At 26.6% G+C, this 14201-nt stretch overlaps 1 protein-coding gene across 4 annotated transcripts in view; it reads right to left on the bottom strand.

The window, feature by feature from the left end:
* LOC136980833 (protein TANC2-like) overlaps positions 1 to 14201 on the bottom strand; it is a 120014-nt gene that overhangs the window by 21882 nt on the left and 83931 nt on the right. For all 4 annotated transcript variants that reach the window (XM_067277036.1, XM_067277038.1, XM_067277039.1 and 1 more), the window contains 7 exons: positions 13197 to 13433; positions 4516 to 4680; positions 4359 to 4451; positions 2793 to 2917; positions 1896 to 2034; positions 1521 to 1761; positions 1189 to 1420 (listed from right to left, as the gene is read on the bottom strand). In XM_067277036.1, coding sequence (XP_067133137.1) covers positions 1189 to 1420; positions 1521 to 1761; positions 1896 to 2034; positions 2793 to 2917; positions 4359 to 4451; positions 4516 to 4680; positions 13197 to 13433 — 1232 coding nt within the window. The remainder of the gene's footprint in view (positions 1 to 1188; positions 1421 to 1520; positions 1762 to 1895; positions 2035 to 2792; positions 2918 to 4358; positions 4452 to 4515; positions 4681 to 13196; positions 13434 to 14201) is intronic.

Below are 14201 nucleotides of genomic sequence, written 5' to 3'. Positions count from 1 at the left end.
AAGGTTTTTCTCCCTTTAAATATTTTTACCGAATATTTTATTAACGAATTTTCTACCATTTTAAAAATTCATAGAAAATTTAGAATTTTAATGGTGTAATATATCGAATTTTTCACGTTTTGTACGATGAAAGGTCCTGCATTTAAGAGAGGAAAAAATTGTAAACCGATGAGATTAATAGTGAAAAAATTGCAAATATATTTAAGTCAAAGAGTTATAGGCTTATGTATTCAATTTTGTACATTTGTACATAAAAATTCTGTATCGTAAGACTTCGCAAACTCCGCATGTGAAGAATTTTATCTAGTTTATTTAATTCTGAATATAAATAAATATACAACTAGCTTCATATATTTTGTAATACTTTATTAATTAGCTGCTAAACTATTATCGTGTGATCTTTAAATAATACTGTTTCATCAATTGATTTCAAAAGTACACTCAAGTTTGTAGTTGTCCTGACAGATTAATTTTCTTTCCAAGTAAGTTCCAAGAGAGAAAGTTAAACAAAAAAATATAGAAAAAATATTTTTGTTTCTTTTTTTTCTCAAAGAAAAAGAAACAGAGTTAATAATGGTGCCGTTAAGATTAACGAAATAAAAATTTCTCGAGATTCCATATACAGTGAAACCTGCTAATGTGACCATCTGTATAAGATGAACACTTTGAACTGGTCCCTTCAGTGGTTTCACTGTTACATCACTTAAGAATTAATTTACTACGAAAGAAATTTTTAGTGGAGGACCTACTGAAGATTATTAAATAGATAAATTTAATATAAATTTTTCCTAACCCTGTATTTTTCCCCGTATAGAAAACTTATAAATTAGAAATGCAAACGTAAGTAAGTTATATATTTACTTAAGCTTCTTAGATGTTTATCCAAAAAAAAAAAGGGTGGGCCAGGCTTCCCCATTTCCAGAACCCCTGCTCTTCAATAAGCCAATACTTAACGTAGTTTTGATTTTAAAAAATAAATAAAAATTTTTCTGTCTCGTTTAACACTTTTCAACCCTTAGGCCAGGGCCTTTTTTTCAGGCCCATTGTGGGTTTAGCCAGGTTTATAAAGGGTGCAACCAGATAGCAAGGGAATTAATCCTTAATCCGCTTCGGCCATCCAGCCAGAAAACGTTCTTTGAAGAAAAATCTATCATTATAAATTATTATTATAAATTTTAATATACTCACTTTTAACCAAGAAGGAAATTTATGGATATGCTTTGCTATAAATGAAGCAATTGTATCTCCATAATCAGGTCGATGAAATTCAGCTTCATTCAATGCATCTACTACCATCAAGCAGGGTGTATTTGGTATTTTGTTAAACATTCGTAAACTTTGTAACGGTTCTAAAATGCCTTTAACGAATGCCGTAGAAGAATCTGATACGCATGACCTCATGTTCAGCAATTCTTGGTACCTAAGAATATGAAATATTAATTCTCGTGCAGATGTAACGAAAATGTATTGTAGTATAACGTATAAAGGGACATTTAAAAGGGTGTATTAAGTAAACTAACCTTGGTTCTCGTACCACCAATTCCCTGTAAGCGGCTAGTTGAGGTGCTTGACATAACTGAGAAGCCATGTTGTGTACAAACTCCGGGACTAAACACGTAACATTATTATCTGCTTGACAAAAATGATAAGCAACAAGACGACTACCCAAAGATCTCGCTGCTTCTTGATTAAGACTGATAACAGATTGATACAAAGAACACCCAGTAGAATACGAATCGGCCGACGTAATGGAGTTAATGTCTGTGAGAATAAATGTAAATTACTTCAAAAGAAAAATAAATAATTTTAAATATTTTTCCTCATTAAATGAAAAGCAATCATTAGGACTTTCAGTTAATTAGCTTACGAAGTGAAGATACATCAGGTCAATTTACCTTCATAAACAGCATCAGTTTTCTTCCTACCGAAAGAACTGTGATCTACTAATTGTAAAATTGTAGCTGATTTGCCACTACCCGGTCCACCTTCTATTATAACACCTCTGTTTGATTCGGAATCGGTTGAGGTTAATTTCTAAACAAAAAAACAAACAAAATTAAGATTAAATTATAAAATATAGGCCTATTTACTCTCACATTCACAATAGAAGAGTCAATTTTTATTACAGTCGAACCTGCAATAACGGACACCTGAAAACGGCCGGCATTTTTCAGAAATTTTCTCTTTTTAAATGTGTACAAAATAAAAAATGGCCGTTTTTTACAGGTTATGTTCCTATTAGTGGTCGCTGTTCACAGGTTCGACTGTGTATTCGCTCGTTAATTTGCAGAAATTGGTATGAATTTTATTCGTGTTTATTATAAAAGTATCTTAATTGTATAAAAGTAAAATAAAATTAATTATTACAAAGTTTTTAATAAATATTTTGTAATAAATATTGTCATAAGAAAGCAAACAATAAGTCATATATTTTTCTAATATAATTTAAGCTGTAATTATACAATACTACAATACATTGTTTTATTTATAAACAATATGAAAGAATATTCAATTAATTTATTAAAATAAATCATTAAATTTTATTTATATTGAATGAAAATTGTAAGATCTTCCGAAATTTTACAAGAATATTGAATTTTAACCGACTTATGTAACATCAATTAGACTGTCAGAGAAAGCAAAACAAAAATCTATGATATTATCTCTTAAAAGCTTCTTAAATTACAAATAAAAATAGTAAAATTATTCATTAAAAAATATTAAAAAGTGTTTTATTTAAAAAAAAACAAACAACATGGAGTTATTGTTTTATCATTTCATTTAAAATTCACCTGTTCGATTTCCTTGAAGAGCCATTGTCTTCCAAGAAATAATGGTTCTTGTTCGTTATGGGGCACTTCAAAATATAAGCATTTCAAATCCGTATGAGACGTTGTTCTATAGTTGTGATTACGAACTATAAATCACAAAAATATATGCCATTAATATTCTTCTCTCCTTAATTCTTTTATTGTTTTTATATTATACTGATGAGAACATAATTTTCAATGGAGGAAAACAAAGGAAAAAAACGCTTCCTTCGCTTGTTTTAAATTAAAATGTCTCTTATTTAATTACGTTCATTTAAAATATATTTAATTCATTTATTTGGTAACAAAAAAAAAAGTAAATGCCGTCTAGTAGCTTTTATATAGAAAAATAAAGCATTTCTATTCGTTGTGTGACGATAAAGTCTCGTGTGTCGAAAAGTCAATATTCAAATATAATGGAAACATTATGAAAATTTAAAATATTCTTGTAAATATATATAATTGAATAGAACATTTTAAAATTTCTTTTAAATAAACTTATAACATTAAAATTCGTGTAAAAACGCTTTTAAGTTTGTGGTACTTCCTTTGGGATTTACATGATAAATAAACTAATTGAAGTTTAATTTGCATACTTTATATATATCTTTCAATGCATTAGAATATGAAGAATTACTTAAAATAATAATAAATAATATATATATATATATATATATAATATATTTATATCAAAAGATTTAGCCACGATTTATTTAGAGATTTTTATTTTTTAAATGCTTTGTGTATCCTTTAGCAAATAAGAAAATTCTATTGTCTATAATCACTTTAACTTCTATAACATCTTCCCTAAAAATTTCAAATGTTTAGATGCTATTACTAGATGTGACCCTGTTAATTCTGAGCAACAAGCATAAGAATCATCCTTAAGTACCATCCTTATCGAGCCAATGTTTCAGCACTTCTCCATCACTACCTCTCACATTTCACTCGATAAAAATATGTTTCAGCGAAGGGTATTTATATATAGATAAACAGATAGACAAACTAACAGACATTTACAACAGTTTTTCAATAAATTATCTAAGTCACTTCAATTGAAATGACATAATTGGAAAAAAAAAGAGTTAATAATTAAAATTAACACGATTTATCTGAAAGAATAAGAGTTTTAACTGCTAAATATTTCTTACATTTTTAAATAATTAAAATATATTTAAATAAACATTCAAATTAGAGATTCTTATAATTATTATATCTAAATAAATAAATAATAATAATCTAATTATCTTTTATATAATTTGCTATTAATTATAATGAAAAATTAAATATTTAATATATTCTTAATTTAATTTTAAATAATTACTTATATATATATTTAAATATATTTTTTATACAATTATATAAATTTCTACTATAATTAATTAAAATATGTGAATTATTAAACCTTAATTTTTCAAATTATTTTAAAATTAATTGAATTACTCCAAGAACATAACTTTTAATATTTAATTTTGTAAAGGATAGCCGAAAATTCGATTAACACCGTTTATTTCGTAAACTTAAATAGGATTAAACTATATTAATTACCTGTAGCATCCAAACCAATTGTACCCGTACTTCTGTTAGAACGTCTGAATGCTGTACCTCTTTTGGCAAACTGAAGGAATGTATCACTAGTTCCTGAAATGAAATTCAATATAATTTTCTGGATCCTTCAAAATTGAGGAAAGGAATAAATACTTACTTGTAGGGAGATTTCTATGAAATGTGGATGCAATAGGACTGGCTGATGAACTGTGACCTGTACTAGTGCTCGTGCTCATGAGAGATGCAACACTATCAGAACTATGTTCTCTGTTGGCGCAGCGAAGACCACTGAGTGGTGCCAGTGGCTCAACATCTGAAGAACCTGTAGATTTTAGTACCAAAATATAAATAAACCGCATAAAGTAATGTTTCAATAACATTATGACATCGATTGTCAGAGTTATAATATACTACAATATTCACTTATTATTGTATTAATATAAATACTATCAGATTAATGAAAAGATCTTTCAAAAAATAAGTTTTATTTTATTTTCTGAATTTAAAAAAAAAACATAAATAAGATAGAAGTTTATTCAACGTCTATGATTATAAATTGCAATTAACTTTTAAGATTTTTATCTATTAGTCGCCTATTATAAATCAAGTCGGAAGGAAGGTTATGCAATATTATTTTCATCGGGCCACCAGCAGAGTTTGGGACAAATCTGATTAGATCCAGATTTTCTTGAAGATCGTTGATCTTTTAAGTAGGTTAAGAAAAAATAATTATAACAAAAAATATAAAAAAGTGATTAAAGGCATTAGTTGTGGATCAATCTTTTTTTCTTTCGAGTTTAATGATGAGAATGAAAATATTTCTTATACTTTACATTAATTTCACCATAAAAATGGGATTCTTAATGCTCTTGGCTTTTAAAAATTCTACGTGATTAGACGCTATTTCAACTAAGTTAATTGGTAAATTCTCTGGCTTATTAATGGTAAGTTATATAATAGGATAAATTGTGAAAGCGTAAAATTATGACAATGACAAATGATCCAATGATGTTTGACTGCGTGGAAACTAACGCACGTTTCCGCTGAAATACCATGTTATTTTCACAATACGATACAATTTTACATAATTCAATCATTTCATTATAAACCCTTTGCTTCCCGATTCAACTCAAAAAATGCTTCACGACATTGAAGCATTTTGTGATAAATTTTTTAAAATGGATGCTTTAGACATTGATACGATTTCTGATAACAGAAAAGAATATTATTTAATGTATTTCCTTTAAGAAATTATGTATTATACTATAAATCTAACCCTCAATATACATTTGCAACACTTAAAAGTAACCAAGAAAATTGTTTCATGTGAATTTTAATATATATAGTTTGCTTCATTAATCTTTTCACAACATGGAAGTAGTATTATTAAGTGATGCCATACAAAGAGAAGGGCGAGGAACACTACTAAAAATATGGAAATCGAACCTAGAAAAGGATTCTGATTTATATTTACCGTAAGATATTTGAAGCATGTAATGTATACCACTTTCCTAATCAACGAACCCCTGCAGGCTATTACAATAATCTGCCACATAAAACACATCTCCAAAATGGGCCAGTTTCATTTACGAATATCGATAAAGGTCAGCCCATAAACAGTGGAATTCTTTAATATTACGTGTATTAAAACCCATATTAAAGTGGTAAAGAGAGACTAATTTTTAAAATACTCTGAATTATAGAAATTTTATACGAAATTCTGGCATATAACTATTAAAAAAATAATAAGATTTCTGCAATAAACACAGCAAGCAATAGGCAGAAGTAAGAAAAATTCTGGAGATATTTTGCAAACCCATTTTTCATTTTCGCATCTACACAAAACGATGAATATTACATTTTATTTTCTTCAGATTTATGTCATATTTTCTGGAAAATATTCCACATTGCGGTTTCAATATAAGGAACTATCCTTTACCTTTTTTTTTACCTGATACCAGAATTATTGACTGTGTGATATGACAACTATTGAATAGGTTTAAAGGCTAAAGGTTTCGTCTTCAAATTTCAGCTTCAATAAATTTCGATCTTTGCAGTTTATGAAGGCCATCTTTACAAAGGAAAACTCCTAAATAGATTTCTGTGAACCTATCGTAAGCAGCATTTCGAAAATTATGAGATGCTTCCTGCTACTTGAAAGGAACTGGAATATCCTAAACGCGACAATGTGAAGCACATATAAAAAGACGAAGTCATTTTAAACACCTGCTCTAACCGATCTTCTTCCACCATTCAATAAAAAAGGTAGATATTTTTTTCCCATTTCAAATCGCCGTTTCTTTTTATTGTCATAATTCCACGTTATGAAAGTGAATGAGCTGAAAATGAGCAATTTGTTAGGGCTTAAAAATGTATAAAATTATTAAATATTTAAGAAAAACGGGAAGGAAATCTCTTCAAAATATAAAATAATTTAAAATTTTTAACATTTTTTGAAATAAAATTCTATGGTTTAAGCTTGTAGAGCTTTCTTTCAGACTATTTTTTATGTTGAACAATTTACCACATTTCAATCATTTTGAGAAAAAAAAATGCAAACTTATGTCACTTTAAAACTAGAAATAAGATATTCTCCTATACATTAAATATTTAAATTTTATTAATTTATATTCCACAATATATTTTTTTAATTAAGCAATTTACCATTTACCAATATTTTTTAATGTATAAAACAAAAATAAATAAATAAGAACGTGTGGAACAGGAAAAATATTATATAAAAGTGAACGAATTAATTGGAATTAAAACTTTATATATATAAATTTAAGTTTTATACAATTTTTATATTTCAGAAATAATTTTCAGACATTCTTTTCTTGCCCAAACTTCACCTTGGTGTAACGTGAGCTTGCTTTAAAAAAAATCAATCAAATTTTATAAATTAATTATTAAAGTATATAAAATTTATTTCAGAAGAAATTTTTATAGACATTCTGTTGCTTTTTATGTAAATTTACTTCCGAAAATTTCATAAATAATTTAATCTAACACAAGTAAAAAAAAAATTATATATATATATACGTGTATTCTGTATATATAATTTCGGTATTTGTCGTAAATATAAAATTACGTTTTCCTAATTTTCTTTAATCTTTTTTACTTTCCTACAGAATGTCATATCCTATCAATAAAATTGGTTTTGGTCTGGATGCTTTTCTTTTCCTTTCTTAAACTAATCAAAATCTTTTCGAATAGAAAAATTCGTTTTATTTTATATATATTTATTTACAATATAACAGCGCTATATACATATATATACATTTAATTTTAATTGTAAACAAATTCTATAAATTGAGCTCATAATTTAATAAAATCCCAACGTCTAAAAGGTTGTTAAATTATAAAAATTAAAAATTATATATATTTAAGTATATAATTAAAGTTAATTGTAATTTAATAAATGCATTTAAATCATTTTCGTTAGTATTAATAACTCCAACAGATGGAGCCAAATGTAAATTTTATTAAACACGGCAGGTACAATGAGTGCTGAACAATTTTGTCTCCACGCACAGTTTCTTAAAGAGGCGACCACAGGGAAGCTGCAAACCAGACCTCATGTATTTCTTTTTTACTCTGCTCCTTTATATTGAACAATAGGGACGACACGTTTCTTTAACGGATAAAAGGCTTCAAATAACTTTCGAAACACCTCTACTATAACTAGGCTGAATTTATATTGACTTAGAAGATTATAATCTACTTAAAAAACAAAAAAAACTTTCAACACAAACAATAGAAATATGTTTGACAAAAGTATAACCTTCCAAAATAATCATTTTTCCATATTGTGTAATAGGAACCTTGCACGCTCTCACTCGAAGGAGCGTGCAAGGTGCTACAGCACCTCTTCAATATAAAAAAAAAACAATCAGTTTTGCTATTTTAAATACAAGGAAAACAATATAAAGGTACGCATCACGTGACGTTAACTACCCTCTTTAAAATCACCCCGAATATAAGTAAATATGTTATGCATATAGAATAATCAAATGAGTGAAAAACCTTCTCGTAAAGCACCAATGATTATTTGTCAATAGATCTAACCCATAATTATTATACAGAGAACCCTTTAGTGTCTGAATAATTATATTCGTGTGTACGTTATAAACGATACTGACTTTCACTCTCTCAAACTAATTCGCGTAGAATTATTATTATATTTAATTATTATTGTTTTAGTTTCTTCAATTTAGAGTCACACTCGATTTAGTGCCAACTTCCGGAGGCTAAATCAAGGCTTGACAGAATAACAATACCAATTTTCTCAAAGATCCTTTAAGAAATTGAAAGGTATTCTTTAAAAAGAATGAAAGTTATATTCTTCTAGATTTTATACAAGAGGAACTTTTATAATTCTTTTCAAATATATAAAATGAAAATTTACATTTTTTTTTTAATTTTGTTATATTCAAGTTATTTTGACTTTTTGTCAAAATAAAATGAAACTTTTCGATTTATGAAACTTTATAAATCCAATTTTTACCGCTTCTGTTTTTCTTAATAAAAAAAAATAAAATAAAATAAAGTTTAATAACTTCTCTAACTAAAATAAATTTTCTTTTTCCCTCCTCTCGAATAATTTATTTAAGAAATTTTTAATAAACTTCTTACTAATTTATTTTATTAAGTTTTAATCAAAAAAATTAAAAGAAAATATTTCAAAAATGTTTTATAATTTATTCAAAATTCAATTTATTTTTTTCCCCCACGAAAGCTTTTAATCACATTAAAAAGAAACCAAGAAATTTATATAATGCGATGTTATTTTGAACATAAATATACATTTTATAAGTAAAAAATTATTTATAATTTTACGACTCAGAAAAGTTAAAATTTTAATATATTTTTTCCACTTAAATAATCTTATATTATATGGTATTAAGGTGTTAAAAAAACCACTAAAATCTTTATTAAATACCCTAAATATAGTATAATAAATATACTTTTTTTTTCTAGAATTTATCACAATTCTTATCTGAGAAGATTAGGATATGCAATTTATTCTTAAGCATTTTGCAATCTTATAAGCAGAAACAGCAAGGCCTGAAGCAATATCTGTCTATAAAAAATACATTTATGTCACTTTTTCAAGAAAACAATATTGTACTTTATTCAAGATGAGATTTGATACGGAAAAGTCTAGCCCAAGGCTTACTGAAGTCAAATTTAGTAAGTGCTCATCCGTTCTACCGTTTGACATCACAATTGAGTAGAACTTGACGGGGGAGATAACTTCCCTTTTTTTTTTTTTCTGGTCATTTGAACAATTTCACATTTCTGTTTCTTTACAAAATTATATTCCATGTCAAAATATAACAATGGTAAACTACAGCATGGATCAAATAAAACAAAAATAACCTTTTGTTAAGTTCTAGTTAACGTTTATTTTTAGTAAGTCGAATATATATATTTTTTTTCCTCCTCTTCTAAGAAATAAGTTTTCGTAAAAACTTTATTAAATTATTATTAATTGATATTATTAGACGTTGTTGAATAAAATTTGAATAATTTAAAATGGTTGACAGGTTTTTATCTTATCGTTTTATGTCGAAATTTCGAAGTAGCAACAAATGAAAACAGGGAAAAAAAAAATATTTTAAATTTTTCTAAAGTCTTATCTAGTTCAGGGTTTCTTAACTTTTCCTGTCATGATTCCTTTGGCAGTCTGTTGAAGACTATGGATCCCTTCTCAGAATAATATTTTTAAATGTAGAAAATAAAATGCATTGACTTACAAAGAAAAATTTATTTTATTAAATGCTATCAAAATATAAAAACAAATTTGTCATATAATAATTTATGTGCATAATAATAATAATAATAATAATAATAATAAAGGGATTAATTATCAATAGTAAGCAGTGGCAAGCCAGAACCCAAACGGGATTTTATTCATAAATTAAAAATATTTGAATAATTGTTCCTCCTTTTTATATGTTTTGTTATTGTTATTGTTGTAGCGGGGGGTAGCATATTTTGTATTCGAGACATCACCAAATTTGATGTATAAAAATAAAATAATGTTTAGAACAAATAAATTTTTAAATTTTCTTGTGTCAATAGGGATTAAATCCCTGTAGCCCACGTAAATCAGCCCTTGATAATAAGTGACTATTGAAAATAAAGATGGAATTTTTATCCCCCATCCAAGTTCACTTACTCCTTGAAATCTCTCCATAAACTAACTCCTTGGGATCATTGGACCCTGGATTAAACTACGATCTATACCAAGAGGTTGTTATTTTTAAATTTTTTTTTATAATTGAAAAATATCGAAAGGAAGTAAATAGGAATAGAAATAAATATATCATACAAACATTTACCAGAACTCTACAATTATAGAGCAGCAGCAGCAGCAGCATCATAAGATCAGTAACACGAATGCATCGTAAAAATTTTTATTATAATATTTTAAAATTCTAAAATTAATTTAATAGTAAATCGATAAATCAGAACACGTGACCATAAAATATTATATCGTTTTCTGTTAAATAAAGTTTCTAAAAAATATATATTTTTTTAAATATACTTCAACAAAGAAACGATACAAACACGACGTAACGACTATCCAGCCATAATTTATAGTTGCTAGCTTCAATAATAAATTTGCTACACTTTACTAGAAATTTGAATGAACACAAATTTACTATGAAACCAAAGAATTATTATCGAGACAGAATTTATTTTTAAATATTATATGTTTAATTAATAAAGTATAACATAAAGAAGATTTATTCGTATATCTATGCATTTAGTTATTTTTCTTCTTCGTTTAGAGGATTTTTTTGTCAAATCATAGTTGTAATTTGAGAGTCGCAACAGAATTTATGCTGTTGTAAACGATAGAGAGAAAGTATGCTCTTAAGCTCAGTTGTAAAAGGATGACATTTAAAAATAAGTATCTCTGCCATAACGTAACAATATTTGTTAGAAGTTAAAAAAATTCAGAAACTATTTAAAATGGTGCCAAGATTTCTTACATTGCTCTCATGTAGATTTCTCTGTGAATGATGATATTCTTTACTTTGTACACAGTTTAAATTTTAATACGTTAGATACTAAAAAAGGTTATTTTGTATAGGGCCTATTTGTTTTATAATGTAATCTGGAAGTACAGTTTACAATATAAAACTTATACCAAACTGTATAAGCACCTCTAGTATAATATAAAGCAAATATATAATTTAGAATAAGATGACCACATGAAACTTTATTGTTCTACAAAATAAAACTACGAAAATCGATTAAATATCAATGTATAGGGTATCCCAAAAGTCTCAATATGTAAGAAAATTGAATCATCATTTTCAAGGTTCAAGGATTAGCGGTCCCATGGTGCGGTCCCAGGTCTTAACACACTCGATTTTTTATCTATGAAAGTACTTGAAGAATTCGGTATATCAAGAAAGTTTCATAACATAAATCACCTAATGGAACGTTGGAAAAATGTGACTATTTATAAAACTAAGTGTTAAATTTTCCTATGTATTGAGACTTTTCGAATACCCTGTATATACAGGGTTTTTTTTTTTTGTAAGTGGAGGCGAAATAAATGAAAATTTTGGTCGCCTTTTTATAATTAAAATATTGAATTAAATTCTTTAATTATCCAGTATATTTCTAGTAGATAATATCGATTGAAATGAATTTCTAAATAACTTTTAATTGATATATTAAATTATTTATAATGAGTAACAACTGGCGCAATAAAAAATTAACAACATGTAATTTATATAATATATAATTAATTATTAATATATTCTTTTAAAAAACACTAATTTAATAAATTTAAAATTAATTATCATTAATTATTATGTAAAAATTCGACAAATTAATTTAAAATATTTATATGATTTAATATAAATATATTAAATTACAACAACTACATATTTTAATAAACATTATTATAATAAATAAATTGCAAATAGAACACATTTAATTGAATATTTAAATAGAAAATTTGAAGCAAATAAATTAAATGAAATCTTAAAAATCAATTTAAAAACTTTTTATAAAATTCATTTATTTCACTTTTAAACAAAACAAAGCAAAACAATTAAAAATTATGTTTTGCTTCAGATATATGATTCCAATTACTTTCTAAGAAATTAATTTTTATAATTAAATAAATAAAGAAAAAAACTACAAGCAGGAAAATGAAAGTCTCAATTTTTAATGGCTTACTTTTCGAATTATACAAAATGCCCAAAAGTCAGGTAATCACGTCTTTTGCAAACAAGTTAGAAATTTGTGAAAGGATTGGATTGCATTGATAGAATAATACAACGCAGCACTTGGACGATTTACCAAGGGGGTACCTCCTGGGAGGATTCTACGAGAAAATGGCTTCTATTTAGATGTTAGACATGTGAACCCTACGCGTCTAATACCACATAGTCAACCTGTTGTTGAGCCGTAAACCTGTGACCAGTCATTATTCAATGGTATTCAGTGGTGGACTCATCCAGTATTCAATTGTATTCAGTGATGGACTCAACCAGTATTCAGTGGTTTTATCCGTTCGACTACTGGTAGGCATTGTGAAAACATAGCAAACCGTTGTAACTTTTGTATTGAATAATTTTTATACGTAAAAAAGTATTGAATAAAGCAGAATAGTCATTACAACGGTTAACTGACTTTTGGCCATCCTATATACAGATTTATACTTTAATTGGTCTACTTGTATGTGAATATAAATTATTCTCGTAGAATCAATTATAAATTTATCAATTAATTTTGAAAATACTACCATAAATAAGCGTAAATATTGTATAATAATTCAGGTATAGGTAATAATTTATATAATAATACCTGTCAACGTAGACAACGGACTTGTATTTGAAGTATTGGCTTCGCTGCTAGCCAATGATGATACAGACGCAAATGATTCTTGACTATGACTACTCTGATTGGCCGAACCCGGTCGAGGAGACGTGCTATTTCTTGTAGTTTGAGCAGTATCCCCCAATAATAAACCAAGTCTCATATATAAATCGTTGCGTGAAGGATCTTCATTGGCTGAAGGAAGTCGTGCTGGAATATCGTCATCTAGGGGGAAAACATAAATTAAACATATTGAAGATAATTATATAAGAACGAATCGAATTAATTTACATATTACACATTTAAATTAATGGATTTAATATATTTATAATGAAATTGTTTTATGAAATAATACAAAAATTGAAACTTTAGAAAGGGAAATTAATTATGGAAGTTATTGTGAGGTACTGTACAATATTCAGTTCAAAATTAAATTTTCTGGGATGAAAATATCTTTTCAAATAAAGTCGCTATTGTGTGCGTTTATAAACAAAACGACATCTGGTGGTATTAAATTGAAGCATTGAACGACAACGACACCTGTCTCTACCTGAAAAGGATTGATTGTCTATATTGACAGTATCTGCCTTAAGGAAACTTTTGTTGACATTGAAGGTTCGTTAGTTTAAAAGTTGACAAAATGTACGGAACTAAGTAAAGAATTCTTCATTTGTAGTAATAAATCTAGATTATTTTCCTCATGAATAAAGATTATCTTAAGATGTATGTGTTACATATTTAATTCGATACAAATACTGTGCTTAGGCCAACAAATAAATTCTGAATTAAACCCTACTTATTTAGAATTAGTATAAAAATTTATATGTAATATTTATAAAAATTACCTATCGTTTATATGTCAATAAAACTTTAATAAAAATATTCAATAATTTATTCAAATTTTATGGCTATATTTTAAAGGAAAAATAGTTAGATATGTATCAGAGATTTTTAAAAATTTAATTCATTTTCAATATTTAATTATAATAGATA

This window comes from Centruroides vittatus, unplaced genomic scaffold (assembly GCF_030686945.1).
Source record: "Centruroides vittatus isolate TY-2023 unplaced genomic scaffold, ASM3068694v2 contig_726, whole genome shotgun sequence".
Classification (NCBI taxonomy): domain Eukaryota; kingdom Metazoa; phylum Arthropoda; class Arachnida; order Scorpiones; family Buthidae; genus Centruroides; species Centruroides vittatus.
This window is presented reverse-complemented; position numbering and strand designations above follow the sequence as displayed.